Source organism: Ammodytes marinus, assembly GCF_949987685.1.
Source record: "Ammodytes marinus genome assembly, chromosome: 18".
In the NCBI taxonomy this organism is placed as follows: Eukaryota; Metazoa; Chordata; class Actinopteri; order Uranoscopiformes; family Ammodytidae; genus Ammodytes; species Ammodytes marinus.
This window is the reverse complement of record NC_137222.1, coordinates 13093293-13120169: the sequence shown is the minus strand read 5'-3', so window position 1 is coordinate 13120169 and position 26877 is coordinate 13093293. Positions and strand designations below refer to the sequence as shown.

At 40.1% G+C, this 26877-nt stretch overlaps 1 protein-coding gene across 1 annotated transcript in view; it reads right to left on the bottom strand.

Annotated features, from left to right (window-relative positions):
- Positions 1-24992, bottom strand: part of gnaz (guanine nucleotide binding protein (G protein), alpha z polypeptide) — a gene marked incomplete at its 3' end in the record, with an annotated part of 30981 nt that extends 5989 nt beyond the window's left edge. The window contains exons 1-2 of the mRNA XM_080046826.1: positions 24870-24992; positions 7469-8800 (exon numbers count right to left, since the gene is read on the bottom strand). Coding sequence (XP_079902952.1) covers positions 7469-8191 — 723 coding nt within the window. The 5' untranslated portion in view covers positions 8192-8800; positions 24870-24992. The remainder of the gene's footprint in view (positions 1-7468; positions 8801-24869) is intronic.
- Between the last annotated feature and the right edge of the window lie 1885 nt (positions 24993-26877).

Genomic DNA, 26877 nt, shown 5'->3' with positions numbered 1-26877 from the left:
CCTCCCATACATAAAGAATTCACTGCAGTTGCTCAGCCTCAGCAAACATACCGGCACCCACAAACACTCACGTACAAAATACATGCACACATACACCTCATATCTATTCTCTGTTGTTGTTGTAGGGGTTGTTGTACACCCCCCCCCCCCCCTCCCTGTTGCTCTACCCCTCCTCCTCTCTCCTCTCCTCTCCCTTTCTCATCTTTCTTCCCTAGTCACAGCTCACTGTCAACAGCGCTGGATTAGGAGCATTTGACTGGCCTGTTGCTAAGCAACAGGAACCATGGCAACCAATTCATTATGTAGACAGGGATGGGACAGGGAAAATGCATCAGGGGAATGGGCTGATGGGTAAATGTTGTACTGTAATTATTCTGGTGTATTTTCTGCCTTTTGTGAGCTGGTGCATTGAAACTGAACCGTGTCATTCTCTTCTGACTTAGTTTGTTTTCTGTGTGACATTGAATGAAGCTTTGAGGGTTAAGATACTTACAAACTGTCATCATAAAAATTACACCTTTTCCTCTTATAAGAAAAGCAGGTGAAACAGTTGTATACAGAATGTTCCCTGGAGCTGTTAATTCTGGAGAAGGCTTGTTGTCAAAATCCCATGTTGTCAAAATTACTCTCCAACTTCCACAATCAGTCCTGTTGTGTTGTTTTTTTTTGATAAGACATAGATCATGGAGCCTCTATTCAAACACGCTCATCAACAAAGCATTATGCTACCATTGTTCACAAATTTGCAGCGCTTGCAACCTTAACTATGAAACCGAAGAGAAACTGATGAGTCACCTCTGTTTTAGAGTTGAATCGGTGAATATGAAGTGTTCAATGATCTCGCATAGTTTAAGCTTACATCAATTTATGAAATGTCTCTCATTCATATACATAAAAAAGAACATGATGTACTTAATAACTCAGCGCATGGGTAAATAAAGTCATATATGCTTACATGGGGATAGGAAGGTCATTAATTAGATGTCAGCGTTTCTTTGAATGAAAGAGTTAATATTGGTGATGCTGGAGGAAAATGACAGCCCCTGCTAAACCAATTAAAATGAATTAAAATCGAATATTTTCTTAACAATACAGGATTCCCTTACTAACACTTTTGCCATTAATTAGCCATAAATATATATAACTATACAGTAGGCATATATGCTTTTTACCAGTTTTACTTCAAATTGATTTATTTTTTGTTAGATTTGTGTTGTTGTTGTTGTTTAAACTAGCCGATATAAAAAGTTAAGGCAAGGATACTGTCATGTTTTTGTTTTTTAAGAAAAAAAATCATTTGGGTCATGTCCGTTGCTTAAAGACTGATTAAACACAGGGAAGACGTTTTCTCACACATATGTACATATTTCCCCTGAGATCAGTCTGCCGAAAATTCTGGTGTTTGCTAGAAGCTTTTCTTGGTTACGTCAACTATCAGTATCTGATTTCTGGTAGTCTGAATTATGTACACTTATTGTTACCTAGTCTGTGCTTGGAGCATGTAGCTGTGTTTATTTTTCTATTAACATAATTATCTGTGTGTTAGAAGCATGTTTTCTGCTTAACATAAGGCAACTTTAGCATTTTAATGTGTTAAAATAAAATATCGGTTTGTTTATTCCAATTTACTTTTTATTTATATACTACAGAAGCTTATCTCTGTGCACCAGAATCAGGTTAAGCTTAATCACCTAATATTTTACCCTCACATTGTACCAACCTTCACAACCTCAGTCATAACTGATGCTTAACCCAATTTGACCCATTTTTACTGCTGTTAGATTCCACTTCAGCAGGTATTTTCCATAAGGATTTGTAACCAGAGCCATACCCAGACAGGAACACTCTTCTCTTTGTCACATTGCAGATGTATTGAGCGCATAAAGGCTAGACTAGGTGTTAGGTAACAGCTGTTTGGCAGTGTTGTGTCAGCTTACAGTGGCTATGGAAGCAGGGGGCTCCAAGATGCAAGAATTCACTGTGGGGAAAACTAGGGTGCCATACGTGCACTCAATCCAGTAACATTTAGATTAGGTGTGAATGTGAATGTGACATTTAGAGTTGCTTTCTGTCTGATTGTCCTGTAGATTTATGAGGGTGTGGTCTGTTCCCTGGACGGCCACAACTGTGTGGTGTCTAGTGTACGTCTAAGGTTTCCATGTAATGGATACTTTGTCTCTGACGCGTTTAAATTTAAAAATCTATTCACATTGTTCTGGTGTGATTGCATAAATGTGCGAACACACTGCACTCCGCGGAGCGGCGGCAATCGCAGGTTCCGCGCCGCGTGATCATATTTGGTCACATTGGGTCATATTGTTTCCGCTGCCCGCCGCCCGACCAGAGTAGCCTTCTCTACTCTGGGGATATGCTGGTGCTGGTGCTAACCGGTGCTGAGGGGACCAGTCTGCTGTGCTGATTGTGCTTTACCCAAGCTAACCGGTGCTAACTTGGTTCATAAAGCAAAACTGATAGCTGTACACACCAGGTAACAGACACATAGGCTCACAGAACTTATGGGAGTAGACTGTGACCAACATGTTTTCATCCATCTTAATTTCCTCTGTCCGTCGTCCCAAAGCGAGTGACGTCGGGAGGAGCACAACGCTGATTGGCTATCGCGGCGCGGCCGGCGGCAAAAAGTTCAATATTCTCAACTCCTGCGGCGGCAGGAGTTGAGAACAACAACATTTCGACATATTTATTTAAATGTCTTAAAATTCCCAAATATTGGGGGCAATATGCACTGAATATGACTGACATGGTGGAAGAAATATTATAAATGCTCAACCATGACTATATTCATTAGAGGTGGGCATAGATTAATTTTTTTAATCTAGATTAATCTAGATTAATTTTGGAATTAATCTAGATTAATCTAGATTAAAATGGCTCATTTGAATTCATTCATAATATGTGTGTGCTCCCTAAATAATGACTCAAAGTAAGTCTTTGAGAACGTGTTTCTCAAGCCAGGTGGCGCATCAGACCAGGGGCTCATCTCCTGTGCAGGTGCACACCTAATGCATCAAGTTAACTTGCGTGCAGAAAGAGGATGTCACGGAACTCATGTCCGTTAGCTTTTCAATATAAGACTGTCAAAATAAAAGTCCCGCAAAACAATCGTTATTTTGGGGATTAACTTCTCCGCGTGAGAAATTTGAGTTGTAGGCTAGCGTGTGAGAGTGTGAGCTGGTTGATATGAGTGTGTCTCACGGCCAAAAGGGTGAGACTTGGCAGCTCTGTCAGTTGTCAAACAAAGCGGACGGACGTGGTCTCTATAGCAACGAGATCAGCTGAGCTATCACTGATAAAAAAAAATATTGTTTCCATAATGATTTCCATAGCCTTAAGCCATAGGCTAGCCTACATGTTGTGTAATTCAGTGATTTTCAACCTTTAATGAGTCGAGGCTATGCATTGGCTTTGGCGATTTCCCTTGCCTCTTTTTTTTCTCTCCACACAAAGCTCTCCCATTGCACACACGCATGCCCCGGCCGCTTCCGAGAGCACAGACTGTTAGAACTCCTACAGTAAACCAATTCCGCATTGCACAAGGTGCAAACAACCTTGGTCTTGTCGAGGTTTCCATTGGGAAGCTTCTTAAAAATACATTTTCCCTGAAGCAAACCCGGCGGCTTCCTAGCTGCATCCATGTCAGCACGTTACGTTTGATGTGGTAGGCTACACAGGTGCGAAGTCGGACTCGTTCTGACTCGTGCACTACAGTGCAATTCGGCCAGGTATACATCCGCGCTAAAATAAGAGGAACAAGAGATTAACGGCGATATTTTTTTTATCGCCGATAAGAGTCTGCCGTTAATGCAGCACGTTAACGCCGTTATCGGCCCACCACTAATATTCATTCATAATATTTTATCAGTTACATGTTCTCATCACTCATTTTGACAATTACAACAATTTAATGTGGCTAAGTGGTTGGCAATAAGCAATGGGTGTACCCTGCCTCTCAGTGAGTTCATGCTTGGATTAGGGCCTATTTTATATAGTCGTCTGGCCCATTTGCATGTATTTAAATAAGGGTATATTCCAAATCCAGCGCAAAATTGCTCTCTTCCTATTCAAATAAGCCTTGTTGCAAATAGCACCTTATCCTCAAAGGCCAGCGCTAATTGCAACAGGCTGTTTTAGTGGAACAATTACTGCGTATGAAACCTGTGTACTAATGTCGCACAATTCCTCCATACTCCCCTTCTCTCTGTCTCTTTGTCTCTCTCTCTCTCTTCAACACTCAACTGTACAAGTGTTTACCCTTTGACGGCGTGCCTGTCTGCTCACTCACTTTAACGCAAAACAAGGGCAAACTGCGCCTGGCTGCCAAACTTCGGGGGCGTGTTAGTGCTGGTATATACTTAGTGCAAATTCCTTTGTGGATATGGTGCTAAAACGGGACAGATTGCAGGTACTATTTCGTTGTAATTTATTTGGGTATTTGCACGCGCAATCCATTCTTAGTGGATGTGGCCCATATAGAACAGACAACCATGGCATATCTAAAGTACTTCAAAATACATCTAAATGTAAAGTGTACAAGATGTACCATATGGACTGAATCTGTTTATATCTTGTTAGTCTCGTTCCTAATGCAGTCAATTGGAACATAAAGACATGCTATTTGTCTCTCAAGGGTTTCACTTGAGTCGGATAAGGCAGCATGTCAAAGTGGCCACTCTAAAATCATAGCAAGTAATATTCGATGTACCTCTTAATCACAAGTTTATCGTAAACTAACTGAATAAACAACCGTGATGGGTTCAAATAATTTCCTTTGCATGATGAACCTGATATCACTGTTAAAGCAGTCAATAACTAAAACAAACCAACCATGAAAATGCAGAAATCCTATTCAATGTACTATAGGCTCTGCAGAATGTCTTTCTTTCTGGCACTTCTGATCCTTGCTTTTCTTCTCCATCTTAGGATAATACAAGTTGTTTTTTCTATAGCACCTGTGAACTCCCATTGCTACACAGCGCCTTTACAATCTGTTAATTCTCACAGGTACAGCCTCAGACTATTCTGTGAACTCAATTAACACCATACTCCATTTTTTCTCTTCCAACTTTATTTTTAACTTAGACCACTAATTGATTTCATGTTCCAACCTGGCACAGTGTACACCCTGTTTAATCTGGGTGACCTATGAATTAGGAGGCCAGTTCACTCACAGGAATCACAATGTTTCCTCTATTATTTCTTGCGTAGACTGTATCAAGGTGATCATGGATACTGATACCTCCTCAGGTGGAAAAATGTGAGCATGCCTTTACAGAAGTAGAACATAGCTGACCCCTTATAGTTGGTCTGGACTGAAAAAGTACAATAATATCTATTGTTGACCTTCCATTATCATTATTAACACGCAAGAACTACCCAAACATTCCAAAACACTGAGATAAGAGGATGGATATGCTATGGATAGCAAATTGTTCAAATTCCACGGCTAGGAAGAGGAGATAACAAACACAGTCTTTTCATTCAGACAGATTTGAAATAGCTTCGCACCACATTAAGGCAGAGTGAATCTATTTCCCTAGCCAAAGGACTCTGGATAAAGACAATAAAATTTGGATACGGTTTTCGAAATTGTGTTCTGTAGAATATGGAATGCATTGAAGATGAATTACAGTATGCAGTACCATTATTTATGGTATATAAGCATCAAAGGGGTGCTTAAAGGATGCAATCTGGGGATATTAGGAAAACTACTCAATTACTGTGTGTCTTTCAAACGTTTGCTTATTATGATTTGATGAAAAAATGTGGTTGGTTGAATAGCTGTTCAGCTTCTTAATAAAATAAATGCAATCAACAGTAAGTCCATAATAAATATATCTACCAAAAAGTGTAGCATAGTTTTTCAGTTTTTTTTTCTTCTTCTGGCAAATATCCACATCTGAGTGTCTCTACAACAGATAAGATAAGTCATGTAACCTGTGACCCCTTTGGGTTGACATTTCATTTATCACATACAATTGAAGTTTTACATAATTATAACTATAACTTTAGACTAGTCCAGCTCAAGATACACGTCCATAAAGTACAATTCACTTTAAGACTCTGCGTGTTTGTTTCCCCACATTAAATGATAAGCTGTTGAGCAGTTGTGATGGTTTAGGAATCATTCACTGAGCAAAATATTGTGCCTTTGGCTACCACCATACATGACGAAAGTTAACATTAGTAATTTCAAATATAAAAGGCATACATACTGAGATGAAGCCTGTAATTATTAATTTTTAAATCTTAAAGGAATACTTCACCCATACGGAACCAGCGTTCTATCATTATAAAATAACTATTATAATATAATGAATGAGGTTTTTCCTCCCTCAGTCTTCCCTTAGTCTTCCCTTGGCCCAGCTGTCCTGTTAATTCTAACCCTTACTGTGATGTCACAAGAAGGAAACTGTAGGGTTAGACAGTGAGACCATAAAACACTCTTTCTGCCTTTTCTCAGGCTAAGATGATCCGATTTCAATTTTTTTTGCACATTTATACTACATAGGATCTCCGAGTTCAATACACCTTCATATTCCAACCGGTGAAGTAGGCCTTTAACTGTTGCTACTGAAATTCAATGTTCAAAGTGTTTCTTTAGTTAAAAAAAATGGTTGTGTTAAATGTAAATATAAGTAGCCTCAAACAACACCAAAAATGGAGTTGTTGAAATTATTCATTTCAAATAGCCATTATCGTAAAAAAAGAATGCATATGACAGCAACAACAAACAAGTAACCACAGCACACTGGTATTGAAGACAGGGATTTACAGAGATAAAATGACACTGCAGAACAGGCTTGTTGTACTCTTTGTTTCTCAGACCAGTTAAAACCATTTTATACAAATATTACTAATTTGGTAGTATGGACACCTCACAGCATTTTGCCTTTGTTCATTATATGAAAAACAACTGTTATGCTAATAATGTGAAATAAATATGTCTTCACTTACTTGTGTCACTGATTAATTAGTTATTGTGACAATCCTGATCGCGCTTTTCGTGTTAATTGGAAGTGCAATTGTGTTTATTGTAAGTAATCATAAAACAAGACTTGTAATATAATATCTCTTAATGTACTTGTGCACTTGACAGTAAATAATTCAAATTAATTGCAAGGACTATGATCAAGATAACAAAATGATTCGTATTTAAAACCATTGCAGTAAGTAAGATTATCAGTCAAGTAGTATCCGTATCTCCATGAGACTGATATTCCTGCCTCTTAAATGTTCTTATACAATGCATAGAAATGAAGGTCTCACAAATGGTGTAAAAACCTCATAGGAGAGTATTTGTATAATTTGTGCTTAATGGGTAGATATCTGCCTCATTCAAACTACTGTGTTAGGGTGAGGGGCTGCTGGGTGCAAGCATGTATTTCTGCCCAATTCATGCATTTACTGTGAAAGAAGAATTTGGGTCCTTAAAGCATGTTTTTCTTACCGTCTGGTTGTCCTCGTAGAGTTTGAGGTCATAGCCACTTAGCTCAACGCAGAAAATGATTGCAGTCACGCCCTCGAAGCAGTGAATCCACTTCTTTCTCTCTGAACGCTGTCCACCCACATCTACCATCTTAAAGGTGAGCTCCTTGAAGGTGAACTTGTTCTCCACAATGCCGGTGGTCATGTCTCGGGACCGCAGAATGTCCTCTACTGTAGGAATGAACTCGGCTGCAGAGATGCGGTCCAGGTCATTCAGGTAGTAGGCAGTGTTGTCCTCTAAGTGGTACTCATTGGATCTCTGAAAGCACTCCTGGACCCCTGAGTCGGCCCACAGACGTTTCATGACACCCTGCAGCTCTGTAGTGATCTCCCCCTTGCTCTCCGCTGGCCCTGTGAGGGCAAAGAGCTGCACAGCGTCGTAGGCGCGATCAGCATTGTGAAAGTCGATCTTGAGGGTGGTGAGGGCACGGATGATGCGGGTGAGCGAGTCAATGGCATTGTACAGGATGAGGGGCTTGTACTCCTTGCAGGCATCCAGGTTAAAGCCTCCGCTGTGGATGATCTTCATCTGTTTGACAATGGTGCTCTTGCCCGAGTTGCTGGTGCCCAGCAACAGGAGCTTGATCTCACGCCGCTGCCGCTGGCTCTCTGAGCGCAGGTGGCGATCGATTCGCCTTGAGCGCCGAGCCGCTTCCTTCTCCTCCGAGCTCTGACGGCATCCCATGGTCCTCCACCACGTGGTGTTCACAAAGGAACTCGTGCTGCTGCTTGATGGGAAAGCAAATTACAATGAAGTGGTGTCAGAAAAGGAGCTGGCGGCCACTTTGTGGAGGGTTTGGACTAAAGGTAGGAACTGGCTTGAGAGAAGGCAGACAAAACTTTACAACAGACCAATTTAACACTAGACAGAAGAGCCACCACACAGAGAAATGACTCAGGAGTATTTCATTATTTTAGTTAAGGGGTAGTCTGTGAGTACTGTGTTGGCAGAACCAAGACTTGTGGGATGCCCCCACAGCGCCTGGCACTGAGGTTGAACTGCCTGCCGAAGTCAAGGGAGCTGGGGTTCATAGCAGGGGCTCCCCTTGAGGAAGAACTCTGAACGTGGGCTTGAGAAAGTTTGGCGTATGTCAGTAGATAAAGTGCTTGGGTTTGATGCATGTGAAAAGCAAAACTCCCTCACTCTCATCCCACATGGCTCTTGTGGTGCATTGCCTTTTTTGGGTTTCTGCAACTCTTCAGCTCAGTGTTTGGCCTGTTTTGTTTGATCTTCGTGAAAAAAATCTTTGATGCTTCTTCTGTTGTGTGATATCTCCCCCGCAACTGAAGGCTTCTGCAAACACAAAAGACAAGGGAGAAACATGAATAACATGTTAAGACTTGCTTATATGCTGCAGTTTCATCACTTTCCATCACATAATTGACAGAAACATTATATTTGTTTTCAACTGTTCAATATGTATGGGAATAAGCATAATTGCTTTCTCTTGGAATATTTGATATCTCTCTTATATCTGTGTCTTAGGTGTGGAGCTGGAGCCAGGAGGTATGCATCTTAGCTTAACATCAAAGCTAGCTAGTCTTGCGTGTTCCAAAGATTAAAGATATGTTGAACACCCTATCTCCAAAGCTATATATCATGTTTGTTTAATCACAACAAAAACATATATGTTAAAGTATGTGCGATTTTAGGCTGCATGTATAGAGACCAAACCAAAACCTGTGCTCATTGACTGAAACAAGCCACCAGCAGAATGGACAGAGGCAATCTGCACAGAAGTGCTTAACGTTGAATAGACTCATTGCTGTAAATATTAAACAAACATGTTGTCTCAGTTGTTGAGCTTTCGAGAAGCTGATTAACCTATTTTTGAACTTTGGACAGAGTCAGTCTAGATGTTTGCCTCTCCTTACACTTTTTATGCTAAGCTAGTTTAATAGCCTCTTTGCTGTAGCTCCACAATTTAAAACACTGGCACAACAGTGACATCAGTCTTCTTATTTCAATCATCGAAAGAAACAAATCCGATTTTAAAGACCACTCAACTATTATTTTAATAAAAACAAAGGAAACAAAATAAAAATCTAATTTGGTCATCAAATGTAAACTGACTTACTTGTACTGCCAGCATATACAGTCACATGTATAATGCAATGCACACATGCTACTTTCTGTATACAGTGCCTCTTCACATTTCTGCTCCTAACAATCAAAGCCCAAATCTCTCAGTCTGCTGTCCTGTGTTACCATAGACTCTAAGCCAAAGTAGATCTGAGCTGACCACGCCTACCCATTTAACACCACTGCACACACACATACACTCATTATATACACAGTCAAGGTCAAACACTCACATAGAATCAAGCAGAGAAAAACAAACTCCACCATTTTAAAGGAAGCTGATTAACACGTCAAATGTGTTTCCTTGCAACCAAAAACTATTCATACTGCAACACAGGGGATCTGACTGTCCTCTTTGTCTGCCATACTCTCAGAGCTGCTCGGCAAAACAACATCAAGTGATTTTTCTTTTTTACTGTCACAGTGGAAAATAACAGGCTCAAACCAGCAGGTGCTTTTAAATTTTTTCCCATACTGCTGTAAAGCCCCCTCTCCTCGCCCTGATATCTTTATTGTTATCCTTGAGATTCTACACAGTGATCGGAAAAAAGAAAAGAAAAATATGAATGGAGATATTTGGTTTCATTCTGCTGCGGCTATTTTAGCTGCTGTTCTTTTACTTTACTAAAACAAATACTGCATTCTAATAATTTTTCGGGTGGGACATGGATTCAAATAATATACAGTCTTATAATATATGATATGAAATGTTTTGCAAAAAAAATTATGATTTTTTTTTTTTAGCTTGAATGCATGTGGGTCTGTGATAAATAGATGCACATTGAATCAGACTGCATGCTATTGGCTGAGTAACAAATGTGAAATCATACTGTGGCCTAGTTTTGTTCGCGAAACTATATTCTGCAGACCTGTCACATGGGGAGACAGATAAAGGGGGGAGGAACATTTCTCAGAGCTCAGTGAGCGAGGTCCAGTCTTCAATGACTGAGAGGACAAACAGAGCAGAACAAAGCCATAACAAAGCATCACAACACAAACAGTTTCCTGGCTCCAGGCACCTGACAATTCTCTCAAAATGGCATAGCCAGCCGAACCTGTTAATGCACATCACTGATATCAAGAGCCGTATGAAACACATTAAGGCTGCGTGAGGTTTTTTCAAGTTGCTATTTCATTAATATGCAGCCCTTGCATTTCTAATCTTTTTGAAGATACACCACTTCAGATAATTGCTAAGCAAGTGGTAAAGTCAGGCACAAAAAAGTGTATATTATTATCGCATTAATTCCATATTAATAACATTTATGAAAAGTAATGATATTACACTGCATATAGAAGACAAATGCTGACATTTCCTGCACCCTGATAACTAGATCATGATAACACAGGATGATGAAAGGCTAAGACTTCTGTAAAAAAAATAACAAAAAATTAAGAAAAATGTGTTAAGAATGCGCCTAAAGCTTGAAAACAAGTTTTCTGCAGTGTTGTCATCTCTACTAGACATTTCCTGGCTAAGCTCCTATGATAACTCATACCTATCCTCATATACTGTATGTCAAACCATCTTCCAAAAAATGTAAAAAGAGTTTTACAAGGATACCTTTATTACACAGTTATTACACAGTCAGCTGTGCTTTGAATTAAAGGCATGTCACTTTAAGAGTAAGTCAGTAGAGTCAGAGCCTTGGGGGCCCCAGAGAGAGGCCAACATCTCCATGTATCATGAGGGCTGAGGTAATGCGATAGCCAAGATGAAACTGAGACTGGTCACTCTCCTGCCTTTCCCTCTCAGCTCCCGCTGCACAAGGCACCATCAGCTCTCCCTCCACCACTCGCACAGGGGCCTGCCTCCCATTATTAATTTACAATGTTACAGATAATTACAATCACTGCCTTTCTTAGAGAGGAGTATAGTCACAGTGTGTTTCTATTGTAAAAAGGTCCTTACACTCGCCATCCTGCCAAGTCTGCAAAAATGCTATGAAAAATGGGGTCAGTCGACTTAGATTGAGTGATTTTACTACAACAAAGGCTCAGTGTTTTTTCCGAGAAAAAAACTTCTGAGTTCAGAAATATACATTTTAAGGTACCTAGATATTGAGCCAGGACAGTCTCAATACACTCACAGATATCTCACATTGGTGATCAAATACATCAGTGATTCTTGAGAACCGGGACAAAAGGCCGTCTTCCATATGTAACTGTACTGTAACTATACTGTAACTTTAATATTTAAAATTGTAAATGTTATTAGGAATTAAGAATATAATGTCTGGAGCACAATTATCCCCTTAAATTTAATTGTATCATTATTTTGTCAAATACATGACACTTGTTATCTTCTCACGACGTCCAAAATAGTGTGTCCACAGAGAGGGTTTCAATTTTTCATATGCAATAAAACCTATTAAAAATGTACTTTAATTATTAAAAAGTGTTTTTTTTTCATCATAAGCAACACTAAATAATCTCTCATATCAATAAAAACAATTTTTCTTCAACACATTCATGTTTTATATGGTTTCAAAGTGGTGGGACACTTTTTGTCACCACGGTCAGACAATCCATTAAAATGTAAGAAAATCAGCCAAAATAAGGGGCAGCTGTCACTATGAAGGACCTCTTGTCATATTCTACCTCTGCAGAGTACATTAGAGTCAGACAGGCTCTGATAAGTGTTGTAGTTTTGGAATATTTTACATTCCAAGTCTTGAAAGTCATGCGTCACAACCATGATATGTCAACACCGACTTACAATTTCTGAAGAATTTATTTGAAATGTTTCGATAATTCTATATTCCTGAAGTAGTTCATACTAGCACCAATCATCAACAGAAAAAACAAATGGCTAACTAGATTAATTCCATTTGTTTTGTTTAAGAAACGTTAAACATGTCAACACTGTCAGATGTCAACTCCGTCAGATTTCCTGTCTGACGGTGGTGACAGGCCAATGAAGGAGTTGACATTCAATGTGAAGGCATCATATTTGGGTGGTTTTCAAGTTATTAAAATTATATTAAATACAGAAATAGGGTTTAGTTTTTCTAATACTGTATTTATGGAAACTCTCACAATCTTCTTTTGTCATGGATGGTTCTTAAAAAAGTACAGGATGATGTACAAAATGAGGCGATTTGGTCTGAGTCTTGGTCTTTTAGAGCATGTCTGATTGAAATACTGTAATGTGAATCTTGAATTAACGCTCAACTAATAACATGCTGTTATAAAATGACTGTTATTGATTATTCTACGTATGGTTATCTGGGTTTTTGTCACCACTGTCTGATATATCAAATTCATAAGATATATTTGTCAACTCTGTCAGATATAATTGTCAACTCCGTCAGATATGTGTCAACTCCGTCAGATTTATATTAGTATGATAACAATACATAATGATGTTTCATAGTTGTTGAGGAATGGTTGGTCATATGTGAAAATCTAACCAGTCACCTAACATGAGATTGTGTTTTGAAACACATCTTGATTCCTGTTCATTTTCAAGTAAACATTCAATTTCACAGTTCAACTGAAGAACATTGAGGAAAATCGACATAAAATATCTATAGTCATATACATTTTCACTCTGTCAGTCTTGGTGAATACTTGTGATCACAATTCTTCTCATGGGTCTAGCATAAATTGAGGGAAAATACATTTGCCCATTTTCATAAAAAAGATAAAAGCTGGGAGGTTGTATCAAAGTGTAGCTCAGTAGCTTAGTATATGTTGGAAACATACATGTAATTTAATTTGCCTAAACATAGGGTTTGTATTTTTTCAACATTGCACCCTGTTTTGTCCCACTTCTCAAGAATCACTGACATACAAGTAATATTGTATTTAACAGTGTGGATACCTGACAAAATGAAGTATGAAGGTGTTCAGGAAGTCAATTTTCAGGTATAATCCCATTATATTCAAACAACCACAGAAAGAGGAAAAGATTGGCCGCTAAACCCTCGTCTGTGTGCAGTCTCAGTGAGCAACTCACCAGGTACATGGTTACAATACAGAGTTTTCCAGTACAGTAGGCATTGTTAAGCATATATAACATTCAATTGTACCTGTTAGGATTTTTTTTTAAATAGCTACATAAACATTTTGAATCCATTATGTGTGGTTACATCATTCTCACTGTGCTATTTTGACACGTGATTTAAATTAATTAACCACATATGAATTAGGGATGGGCATTTTCAGTATTCGAGTACTCTCATTACCCTATGATTGAGAAATCGATTACTTGGAATTTTAAAAAAAAACATACCGGGGGTCCGTGTCCGACTGGAAACACAAGCAGAACCAATAAGTTAATAAATAGTCTGCGATGAGGCCGCTCATGAGCACTGCGTTTCAGAAGGACAGTGGTTATCAAATCCCAGTTATGAATTGTGATGATAATATTCACATCCATTGAGAAATCTGTCCATCAGAGAAATCTGTCCATTAAGCTGCGATTTCATTACATATATTTCCCGTTCTCGTGGCTGTTCGGCCATGATGGCGGCTTCTACTCCAGCTCAACAAACAGCATCAGCTTGCGAAATCCTTTACTTTACACTAAATGAAAGCAATTATCAACTTAACTTTGCTATTAGCAGACAAATGTGCGCTCTGCTATCACCACAAAGGCGTGTGCTAATGGGGCTAGCAAATGATTAAGGCAAGACTGCCTGTTATCTGTCTCAGAGAATTTTTATCAACACCGAGTAGTTGGGTACATGAGTATACCCATCCCTTATATGAATGTAGGTTATGCTCTGACGAAGTGTAATCATGTGTGATAAGACCGAAAATGTAGGAAAGTCCCGCTTGTATAGAAATTGTATTATTTTTCAAGATTGAAAAGCAAAAGTCTGTGATATTAAAAGAAAGGTGAAAGGCACAGGGGAGCTTTTAGTCAGCTTGCAATGGTTAATGAATGAGGGCGTGCAGGTGTGTGTTCCTGCTTTGGTCAGCAGTCTTGCATTTCAAAAAGGATCGGATGAAATGGTTCGATGAGGACGAACCTGCTGTGTACAGGCAGCAGGAAGAATATTGCACTTCACAAAATCTGTCAGCCGTACTGTATATATTTTGTCTAAAACAGTGGACCAGTAAACATTGCTCTCATTTATGAACCTTTTAAACCAGTATTCACTTATATCATAGTTAACTAAAGCCACACAAATACCTCATGCATCTTAGCCAAGCAGGCAAGGGACTCTTGAAAAACAATCTGGGAACTGTTGTTACATTCACTGGGATTATAAAGAAAGTAATTTGCTATGCCAATTTAACCTTGACTAAGGAAATGTGACTCTTCAATGACTGCACAATAACATTTTACCATGGCTCATACATTTTCACAACAGGCCTTGCATTGTGTAGTACTGACTGTTATATAAATACTAATAAAAAGCACAGTGTTATCTCTGTCTTACTAATGGGTGTTGGCATTACATAAAGAAGCATTCCAGCGGTCCCAGTCCCTCCAGCAAAACACACATACAGTACATGCACACACAGAACAACAAAACAGCTCACATGCCTCACGATCAGCTGCACAGCGTTCATGCTTTCTCATCCAAAGGCAGCTGTTAGTGGCTAGAAGTTTGCTTCCTGCTTCTGACTATAGCACTCCCCTGGCTGCCTGACAAAAAGGTTACCGAAAGACTTAAGACTGCCTGGTCCATGTCCATATACAGTGTCAGGAATCTAACAGAGTGGTTTTAACAATAATATCCGAAAACCTCGGGAGGGAAACAGTAGCTAATCTCCAGTTCCGTATTAAGTCCTCCTGTGATTGTGTCAAGATTAAGCAGTTAGAGTAAAATTTTGATCAAACATTTGGGTCGTGTCTGATATTTATGAACATGTTTCCCCATACAAATTTGTAGTATTTGTTTTCAAAGTAGCATAAAATCTCTAACTATAGAGGAAATACAAACTGTGTCGTGAAAGACTAAGAGATGCATAGAAATCAGCAGATAAAAAAAAAATTGACCTTGTGAGATTCCTGGGACAGACAGTTTTTTCGGCCGAGAAGTGAAGGCCTCCGAGCGAGCCAAGAGGCACGGCAGGACAGACGTTATTAATGTATGTGATGCCACAGAGGCGGTGAGTAAGCAATGCATTAGTGAGAAAATCTGAGGTGATCAATTGGCATGCTCTCCTACAACTACTGTTGCCTTCAGTTCAATGGACAGAGCTTAACAGTTTTACAGGTGGTCCAAAGAGAGAATTTGACCAGCAGTTGATGATAGAGGGACAAAAAGGAATAAATGGAAAGCTTTAATTCCCAAATGAAGACATATATAAAGGACAATCTGCCGAACGGCTGCTGGGGCTGAATAATCCCCTTTCGGATGGACATGATGGTTGGCACTTTCTCTACACAGGCCTGGGATTTGAGATGTACCAGGGGAAAACAGGCTGGATAGGGTATCATCATAACTATTGTTATTCATGTTTAAATAGAACCACATGATAGAAATGCATTGAACTGGATGGGCATGCATGAACAAGGCTGTTGAACATGTAGGTTGAGGTCAGGATGACATTCACAGGTGTGTGGATTGTTGGGATTTGTGTTGACGTTAACATTGGCAGTACACACCTGCTGAAGGCTCAATGACGTTTCCATTGATGTTAGCATTTCTTTCGAAGTCATGCAAAGTTTAAACTAAACTGGTAGTGACACTGTTGACAGTTGAAACACACACTATCAGAATATCAGTAAACAAAAACACTGCACTCCTTTTGGGAAGAGCAGAGTTAAGTTTATTTTAAAAACAAATAACTTGTGTTGGGCTGAATAGTTGAACATTGGTATATTTAAATTGACAAAGCAATCAGAGTCTTGAGGCTGTAATCGGCGTTTTTAAAATATTTAATCAAGAGCAGACATCTTCTTGCCTTTAATTGAAACCACTATAACCACACATTCCCATTAGATTAATTTCTAAATTAGTATATTTAAAAGAAAGTATTCCTTATTGATTTGTGACTGATTACTGAATCAACAAATGAAGCCTTAATTAGGTGCAAACACATGCTACAACTTGCATGAACTGATAAAAAAACAAGTTTTTAATTTGAAGAAAATCTCAGATGTAACTTTTCATTCTAAAGAAACATTAAATTTTAGAAGACATGCGATTCCAATCTTTGCTATACAGAGCAAAATACTGTGGACCAGATCATCTTTGTGGTTGATGGGCTACACATGACTCAAATAATGTTGGCCTGAGATGCCAGGGACTGTTTCATATAGTTGTTTCTGATGTACTGTAGGACATCACTATAATAAACAAAGTAAAGCTTCCAAATTTACTATAAAGTTTAATCAACACTGTGTGACACTTTGTCAATACAACTAAACTTGACATGGTGTATCACAGGGTTATTGTATCAGACATTAAAGGTACACTATGCAACATTTTAATAAAAAAAGTCACACAAAGAGTCACACAAAATAATCCCTCTCAATGATCACTTCTGCCTCACTAGAATGTGTGGCGGTGTGTTTATCTGCACAGGGGGTGGGCTATGCCTATATTTTATATAGTAACATTTGTTGGTTTTGTTTTGTAAACACAAGATTCAGACTATGCTCCACCCCAGCTCCTCCCGACTACTTTGGAAATCCGTTGCTTGAAGACCGCTGTGGTGTGGTATGTGGTGACAAAGGGACCTTACTGCAGGCGCTGACAGGAAGTAAGCTAAAAGAACCATTTTGCTTACTTCTCCTTTAAGTATACCGTATAAAATGGTGACGCAATATATTTTCATTGGTCGTCTTTGTCAATACTACTGTCTATACTAAATAATAAAGAATGGAAAGCTGGCTAATGCAAGTGAAGTGTATTTACTTTTTCAAGGATTACAGCTCCGACCGAGGACACAAAAAACTATCACAAAACGGATAGATTGTTAGAAACTTTCAATTCTTATTTAAGGCGAAGCCAGCAGAGTCACGTTATTGCTCTCCTTGGCTTCCGGCAATGGAGCTAAGCTAAACCGGATGAGCTACCTATGCCCCTAACTTCAATAAAATCTGTGCACATAGTTAACGGGAAGGTTTCTGTCGCCTTATATTGAGCCAGTGAGTGAGGCAAAATCGCAAAAAATTCAAAATGTTGAAGTATTCCTCTAAGGGGGATCGAATCATTTAGTCTGGAATAATAAAAAAATATTTTACAAACAGCACCAGTGTCAAATAAGCTAGGAGCAATACAGACAGTTATATTACCCATTGTTAAGGTTTGGTTTGTGTGCTCTTATTTATCCTTTAAATGAAATCCATTTAGGGCTACTGCCTCACAGCCTCCAGGAGGATTTACAGGAATTCCCCTACAGCAGCAAGTACTGTACTGTAACATAGGGGTTTATAAATTAAATGGAAGTCTGTCAACATCTTTTCACCACACCACATTGGGGAACCATAAATAAACAAAAAGGGCTGTTTAAATACAATAGGCCTACCCCTAATATATATATAGATTTTTTTTTACCACAGAATACTTACTTTTATTAGAACAAATGGGAAATGGCACATTGAAGCGATTAGTAAATTAGGATGGAGGGTGGATAATTTGTTCCACTTTCAAAGGCCAGATAAGGAAATAGAGATTGGCTAAAAAATAGGATAGTTGACTTTTTAGTGTTATCAGTATTGCATTGCATGTGAAGGGAAGCAGTACATGCAAGGCAGAAACCCAGCATAGAAGATCATATTTATAGAGATTTCTGTATTGCCAAAGGACACATGGGAAGTTGCATAGTATAGGTAGTTGATCAGTAGGGAACTGCACTCGTAGTTGTTTTTTTAGTGCAATTCATAGATTTACTGCCTCTATACAGTATTAAGCCTGTAACATTGTGGAATCCAGGGCAAAGGGCAGACAGTCAATTTCATACTTCTAGCCTCTACATGGAATTATAGATCAATTTCCCCCTACCACTAGTTCCAAGCACAGACCCTGTAAAAACGATGTTTCATGTGATGCCTTTGTGGTGCTATGTGATACTGTATTGTTGCTATTTATGACCAAAATGCATGCATTTCTGTGGAAATCTCATTGGAACGATATAAATTAAACTTTCTTTGAAGGCCTGTGCCTGCGTGATGACTCAGAGCGTTGTTACCAGTCTATCATTCTTCAGAATCATATGAGATATAGGTCGCAGACAGACTCATCTTCAACACCGTTCACCAGTTTGCATCGCTACCTTTTCATCTCTTAAAGAGTTGCATCAAGATTTGATTTTCCTACATTAATTCAGTCCAGAATCCAACACTAAAATCTGTCTCATTGTATGTCATCTGTTCTGGACTATAGGAATATAGAATGAAAACAGAAGAAGAACAAAGATACCTACTAAACCACATCTATGAAGTGGATACACATTTAAAGAATCTTAATTTTGACTCCTGGGGGAAGGTGTCTGAAAGCCTTGATTGTCAGATAGCACCTTCACTTCAAAATCATATTAGAGGTGACATTATTATGTCTAATGGATAATGCAGGATTTATTTCCCAATTAAGATCCATATTGTCATTATATCCAACACCATTTGAAGGTTTTTGTTTGTGTGCTTGGAGTAGAACTGAGATCTTCCAAGATCTGAGTGCCTTAATGACAAAAAAACATAAATCTGTATTAATACATTTGATATGAATCAAATTACTCTCTTTAATATAAAAGTGGTTGAAATCGTAGAGAAATATGAACTGCTCTACATAACACTTGAGCCACTTTTAGCAAATTGTTCGCTGATTAAGTTGCATCTGCACTCATCAACATAAGGCAGCCTTTTGTTTTTAAATAAAATAGAAGGATTAAGCCCAGGCATTATATATATATAATATGGTAGACAGACAAACAATGTTAAGGGACCAATACTGAACTAAAAAAAAATGTTTGTATTAGATTAATGTTCAACGGAAGGCCAGAAGCACAACTCCAAAATGAGTGCTAATGCTGCTCCATGTCTGCTGGATATGATACTAGACAACTGTCTGCTTACACATTAGCCATAACGATTTAATACGCCAGTTATATGGTGGTCGCTTTGTAGCTGAGGGCAGCTTTTAGTTGCTTGTTGAGTGACAAAAAATTGAATAATGCAGCTTAGAGCGAAACACAAATCAATTGTACAGTTGTAACATGCATGTCTATCTTTTCATTATGAATGTGTCAAAAATCATCTGGGAGTTAAAGCTAAATCTGACACAGGCAAACAGATACAGTATACTGAATCGTCTTTGTTAAAAATGGTTACATGAATATAAGATTCATCGTAACCACTTAAATTTGCTCTCACAATTGTTTGCTCAACGTTTCATGTTATCACTTCCTGACGTGCCATCCTGAACGCAGAGAAAGATGCTAGTATACTGTACACATCTGAGGACACTGCTCATTCATTATGGAAAACAATGATGGGCAGTGTTCTCCCCCAAAATAGTGGGCTGTTTAGAGGGTGGGGATGTTGTGGGGGTGAGGTCTCTGTATGCTAGATGCGTTTTCGTGATAATGCTCTGCCTAACGTTCCTGATCTCAATGGCTGTGTTCCCCCTTCTCCAATCCAGCGGGTCACACTGAGTCACAAGGCCAGCCGGCGATGACAGACAATGGCATGTTTGTGCACAGGCTGAGCTATGGGAAGGCTGTCTGATGTGAGGGGATAAGATGGCACAAGGTGGACACTAGAGTCCCGTGTGTGTGTGTGTGTGTGTGTGTGTGTGTGTGTGTGTGTGTGTGTGTGTGTGTGTGTGTGTGTGTGTGTGTGTGTGTGTGTGTGTGTGTGTGTGTGTGTGTGTGTGTGTGTGTGTGTGTGTGTGTGTGTGTGTGTGTGTGTGTGTGTGTGTGGTAAAACGGAGTAGACATGTAGCCGTTGGTTATCTGTCCGTTATAAGTTGCTGATGGTGCATGTAGACGTTTCCAGACAATCGAAACAATTCAGGTTAGCACTGTGAGCATTCTAATCTGCATTCAGACACGTAATATTCAATTGGGTCATGACAGATAAGATAAATGCTTCTGCAACAGAAGGAAATTGTGGGTAACAGACTCTCAGGCTTCGACAACCCCCAGTCATTATCTGCAGTTAGTGATCTGATAACTAGAACAGTAAAAAGAAAAATATCTCATTCTGCAGCACTTGCAACAATGTTAGCCCACCCGAATGGCACTATGAAATAAATGCTACTGGGACAGGTGGTAGCCCTTGCAGAGACTTTACAAGATTTACACCATGATGAAATAATATTCCAAAAAAGCCAATGCTGTATTTGAATTCAATTATATATAATCTTGCTATATTAACGACCCCCCCAAACAGATGCCAGCCAACAATGCCCACACAGTTTAACTGTATTTATTGTGTTTACATGATGAATGTGTGGGGAAGGGAGATAGGAGAAAATGCCACCTGTTCAAACAGGGAAATACAAATAAACTGTGTATTAAATGTAGGAAATCAAAATGTGTCACAAAACCACTGCACACACTCTAACTCTAGCCTATCTCGTGATTTATTGAAACATTTTTTTGGTAAAAAGGACTGTAGAGGTCACTGACGTACACCACCAGCTTCATTCCACTTTCAGGTGTTTCCATGGAAAAACAAACCTGCACGCCCTCATCAAAACAAACTAATTGTTGTGCAATAAACTTTAATTTGGGCTTGTTTCCTGAAAGCCTTTATTAATATCCTAGAATGCTATGCATGTAGACATATATGTGCTCATGCACCCCCCCCCCCTCACACACACACACACACACTCATAAACACACACACACACACACACACACACACACATGGACACTCCTTGCAGACCAACATCCCTCACCACTGGTGTGTAGAAGGCCATACACTCCCTCATCATCCCTCTTATGTCGTACACGTCCTTGTTGTCATATGGCCGCGGTTATGTGTGTGCAATGGAACACAAAGTTGCTCTGTTAATCCCCTCTGCTCTGCCCTCTCAGATTTGAGTGCTGGAAATAAGGCCCTCACTAGCAGGCCACAGGAAAACAGACAGGCCCCTGTGTGCGACTACCAGCAAAGATTAGAAAATAGGGCAAAGAGAGAGAAAGAGAGAGAGACGTGTGTGGGTGGGGCGCTGAGTTGGATTTGACAAATGTTATTTTATGTAAAAAGGTAATTTATAGGCAACCTAATCCTAAATCATTTGCAGAGCCACGCCCTAAGATTCTGTTCAATTCAACTGGCAGCCATTCCTCACTGATGCTGCCCTACTGTTAAGTAATTCATTAGTCCTCTCTACATCAGCACCTGTCTGAAATAAACTGTGTCTCGCAGCCGTTTGTGTAGAGATGACACTTTGCCCCAGTACCTGGCCAGGATTAAATACCCAAAACAAACACAAATGCTGAGCCAGCCGAATCGGAGCAATGCCCTGTCTGAACACACACAGAGTGACACAGCAACTGAGCAACTTGAACTTTACCGACACATATTTCCTCCATGGTTTATAAAGGCTATTTCATCAAGATCCATGATCATTCTCACAGCTCCTAAATGTAATGACAAGGATGCATGTTGTTAATCCCTCTCAAGGAAAGAAATGACATCTCAGATTAATCATTTTATTAATTTGGCTGCCGAGGGCAACAACGTTTGGCCTCATGGGACTCAACTGTAATAAAGCTGAGTGTAATTGTCCAAGTCGGAAGTATGCTCACCTACAAGGTTAAAGATGGTTAACAGTGCACTGGACGGTGACATTGGGCTCCCTACTGCAAGAGCTGCTACCTCAACAGCCACTGTCACTTTAAAACAAAGTCCGTCCGTGCTGTCCCCTGGCATTATGTCACCCAGTAGAGTGACTGTAGCAAGTAACAAAAGAGGTGGAAGGAGTTCAACTCAGCATAGGTTTTGTCACACTATTGCTCTCGCTTTTGTATGCATGAAGGTCACTTGAGTGGCAGCACACCGTATACTGCCATCTAGCCAAAAAGAGAACAAAAACATTATATGTTGATGCTGTATAAACTCCACTGATATAAGATTTCATCTTGATGTTTGTTCTGTTTGTCTTAACAAAACCACCAAATCAGAACAATTATTTTTCTTACAATATCATGTTCAAACAGTGTGTATAAAGGTGTGATGACATTTCTCAGTGTGTGCACGTGCATGTTTGTGTGTGACACTTTGTGAAGGCCCATTATGTAAGCGTGTGATTAACCTTTATATTTCGCACTGGACCTTGTCTTCCATCATTTTAAAACCAAGGCTGTCGGTGACCTCTGACCGTTTTTTGGCATGTTGCTAGAAGAACTGAACATTTTTACTGAATGTCTGAATGAAAAGATAAACCAGATAGTGCAGCTTTGAAGGGGATGATAAGGTTGATACTGAGCTGAGAACAAGATCACAACTGGACAGGAGCATCAAAGACACTCAAAATTGTGAATGCTAAACATAGACAATGGGACGCCGTCTCGGCTGCAAAATGTTGTTTGCATTCAAAACACCAATTGTCGTGTTTCCAGTTCTGGCTGTGATATAGGCCACCGTTTGTTTTTCCCAACAAATGACATGGTAGCAACATGTCATGCACCTTCTCTTGAGCTGGCATCATGAAGAATTAAATATCTGCAGATTTTGGTTACCACCTTAAATCACTTAGACTCTTTGAACTTTTAAGGAAATCCAAACACAAATGGATATTAATTTATTTGAATTATCAGCAAAGGTTATCTGAAATGTGGAACTGGATCGTAATAAATGCATAAAAATGGGGTTTGTATCCTTTAAAAAGGCTGAATGTAAAACATTTTGTTGAGTAAGTGCCACATAAAGGCTGATCCAATCTGTCAGCATTCCACCATGACAGCAATCAATATGCCTATCCAGTTTTTGCATTTTCTCACAAACCACAATCGGGCAACATTACAGAGGTTCAGCAAAACTATCAATCTGATATTCCTGGTCCATTTTGGTATCAGTATTTCTCGGGAGATAAAGGCATACGCACAGTGGAATTTATCCACCATCTTTGCCTTGAATCACAGAGCTGCTACCGGTGGAACTGTTACAGACACATCCAGCATTCTTTCTGTGTCACATGCTCTGAAACGCGCGTCTTTCCACCACCGTAAAATTATCATGGTCTTTCTCCCCTCTTTTTTGTCCAATTAGTTCCAAATCTTCTCTCTCCTTTTTTCTTTCTCTCTCTCTCTCTCTCTCTCACTCTTTCTTCTCTGCTGCATCAACCTCCGCCCCTCTGCCCCATCTGCCTCCCTACTGTTAAACCCCCCCAGCCCCTCGACCCCTCCCTACACTGGTTCTCGCATCTCTCTCTCTCTCTCTCTCTCTCAAGCAAAAATACACATACAATACACACAAATACACATGCTCTCCTGATGCTAAATAACCAATCTCCACCCTCATAGAAAAATTCATAATAATACAGTAACGCTCTTTTAAAAAAATTGAAAAATGATGTCACAAATCGTCTTGCCTTTGAGAGACAAAAATGCTCTGCAATATCTCTCTCTCTCTCTCTCTCTCTCTCTCTCTCTCTCTTAAGATTCAAATTCAAAAATACAAACAACGGGACACAAATTAAAATAAAACAACAGTTTGATATTATTCATGAACGACAATGTAACATTTCTGCTCCATAGAACAGCTGACAGCAAACTCCCTGGGCAAATCCCACAACGTCCCTGTGCCGCTGTCAGGCCACAATTTACCCGCTTATCCACAGTGCCTGCAGAGCAAAGCTCAGCGGGATTCACACACCTCCCACTGCAAATTCACATTCAACTGTCTCCTACAGCCAGTTGTAAGTACTGAGCACCTGATGGTGTGTGATGCTGCTTTTACTAACTCATTTATCCTCTGTACATTTCAGAGCTTTTGGCCTGGCCAGAGCACTGAAACCTTCGAGCTAACACACACACACACATCTATGAAGCATCCTTCTCTTGTCCTACATACGGTATTTACATGAACTAAGCACTCAGTTAACAGCAGTCTATATGAATCGAGGATGCTCTAGGGAGATGATGAGTCAAATTGCAGTAGCATAAGATAGCAGCGTCTGTTGGCACACAGCTAGTAGGGTGGAGGAGGGGACTGGACAGGCTGCCTGCCTTGGTGCCATCTCTGAACATCACCGTCCCTCTTTTAATCAGGAAAACACTTGCACTCATCCTCAGAATGGCTACAATGAAAAACCATCGGGCTACTCCCCTGTGTATAAAGCAGGCCAGCCTTGCAGTGCTTATAAAATAAATTAAAAATTAAAAAACACAGCTGTGTCTGCTTGAGAGTATTCAGGCTTACCGTGTTCACAAGCCAGCATCCATTTACAAAAGGATACTGCAGACAAGCCCCTTGCAGGGAGAGAAAGGCTTTGTGAAATCCACCTTTAGTCCTGCTGCTTCATCTTCATGTCTTCCTCATATTCACAGGGACACACGTACATCTCTCTCTCTCTCTCTTTCTCTCTCTTGATAACGTCTGTGTTCTATATCCTCTCTTGTTTGCTCCAAGGCAGTTGAGACACTGCAGCGATGGGGGTGGAGGGCGTGTATATATGTGTGTGCGTGTGCTTGAGTGTGTCAGAGACAGAGAGAGGCAGAGCGAGGGAGTGCAGGACAGAAAACGGAGGGAGGAGCCAGCAGGGATAGAGAGAGAGAAAGGGGGAAATGGTCAGGATTAAATCATGAGAGTAACAGAGAGAGAGAGAGTGAGCGAGAGAGAGAAAAAACAGGCTTTGATGGGGTAGCTACAGCATCCAGTGTATCTTTATTTTATGCTACGATGATGAAATATACATTGGCCATTGAGAAATTTAAGCTTTGCTGAGGTAGAATAGAGGTAAGACCCTGAGTAGATGTGTTTTCTGTAGGTTTTATATGCCTGCTGATGGGCCAGCAGCAGGATTGATTGTGATTTCATTGATGACTGAAAAAACATACAAGATAGGGAGAGAGGAAGGAGGAGGGTGCTGGAGAGGAGAGCAGAGGAAGGGAGGGGAGCAATGACGACAAAGGAATGGGAGGGGGATTGGACGATGGTGTAATGTGCTGTTTCCGTGCCAACTGTTTCTGTGACAGTGTGGGACCACTTCCTTTATTGCCATTGGCTATAACCAGGAATTGATAGAGGCTCGAGCAAATGAGGCAGCAATGTCACCAGGGTGTGTGAGTGTGTGGTGCTTTTTTAAAACAAAAGTGTTATATATGTCTTCCACTTCTCATTTCTGGAAACAACAACAAACAAACAAAAAAAAATTACTGCGATTTGCTCGACTTCAGGCACAGAGAAAAACGCACTCAGGGACACACAGAAACGTAGTGATGATGGATGCTGGAGCACGATGTGAATTATCGCTTTGTCATTATGGATGCCACCAGTGTGTAAAGAGGCTCCTCCCCTCTTCCTCGCACTCACACACACAATATTTATCAGAAAAAGCTCCCCAGATCAGTTTACTCCTGAAGTGTGGTGTAATGTAATTGCCTGGACACCAACCCTGGAGTCATGAACAGTGAGATAATTAATCGGCTATAGGCCAGCGCAAGAGCACATCTGGCGGGGGGTGAACAACTTTGCTTCTCCCTGACCTATCATCTGGCCCTTCTAATCCGCTCTGGCAGGCAGGTGGTGTATTGTCCCCATTCTTTCTCCCTGTCACTCTTGCTCCCTCACAGTAGCCCCTTTTACACAGCCAGTGAAAGCCGGGAATATGCCGGAATTTCGGCCCTCCGCCCTGCTGTTTAAATGCGACCGTTGCGGAACGAGGGAAGAAAGGTGCGAGAGATTGTTCCGGGAATTTTACTACCTCGGGGGGTAGTAAGATTCCCGACACAATCAGTTCCGCCTCTCTGTTTAAATGCTCCAGCTTGTTGTTGCGGAACAGGGGGGCGTTTGACGTTCCATAGCCTACGTTCTAAACATGCGACCATGTTAGCAGTTGAAGGACGTGTGTTTAACATTAATCACGGCGGCCTGATGTCCCGTAAAAGTCACCAAATAAAAGGAACGGCGTATAATCTAGCTGATCATAAGGTCCGTTGCTCAATCCAAACCCCCGCGCTTCATTTTGCAGAGTGTATTCAGATTCAGATTCAGAAGACTTTATTTGCCATGACATGTGAACATGTATGGAATTTGATTTGGTACAGTGGAGTTTACAATAGGACAGGTGCAAGACAGGACAAGACAGTGCAAACCAACATATATTGTGCAAAAATGAGTAAATAATAAATGATATAATCAATAAGAAGTGCCAACGTGCCAAGAGATCAAGTATGTGTATAACAACAGACCATTAGGTTACTGAGGG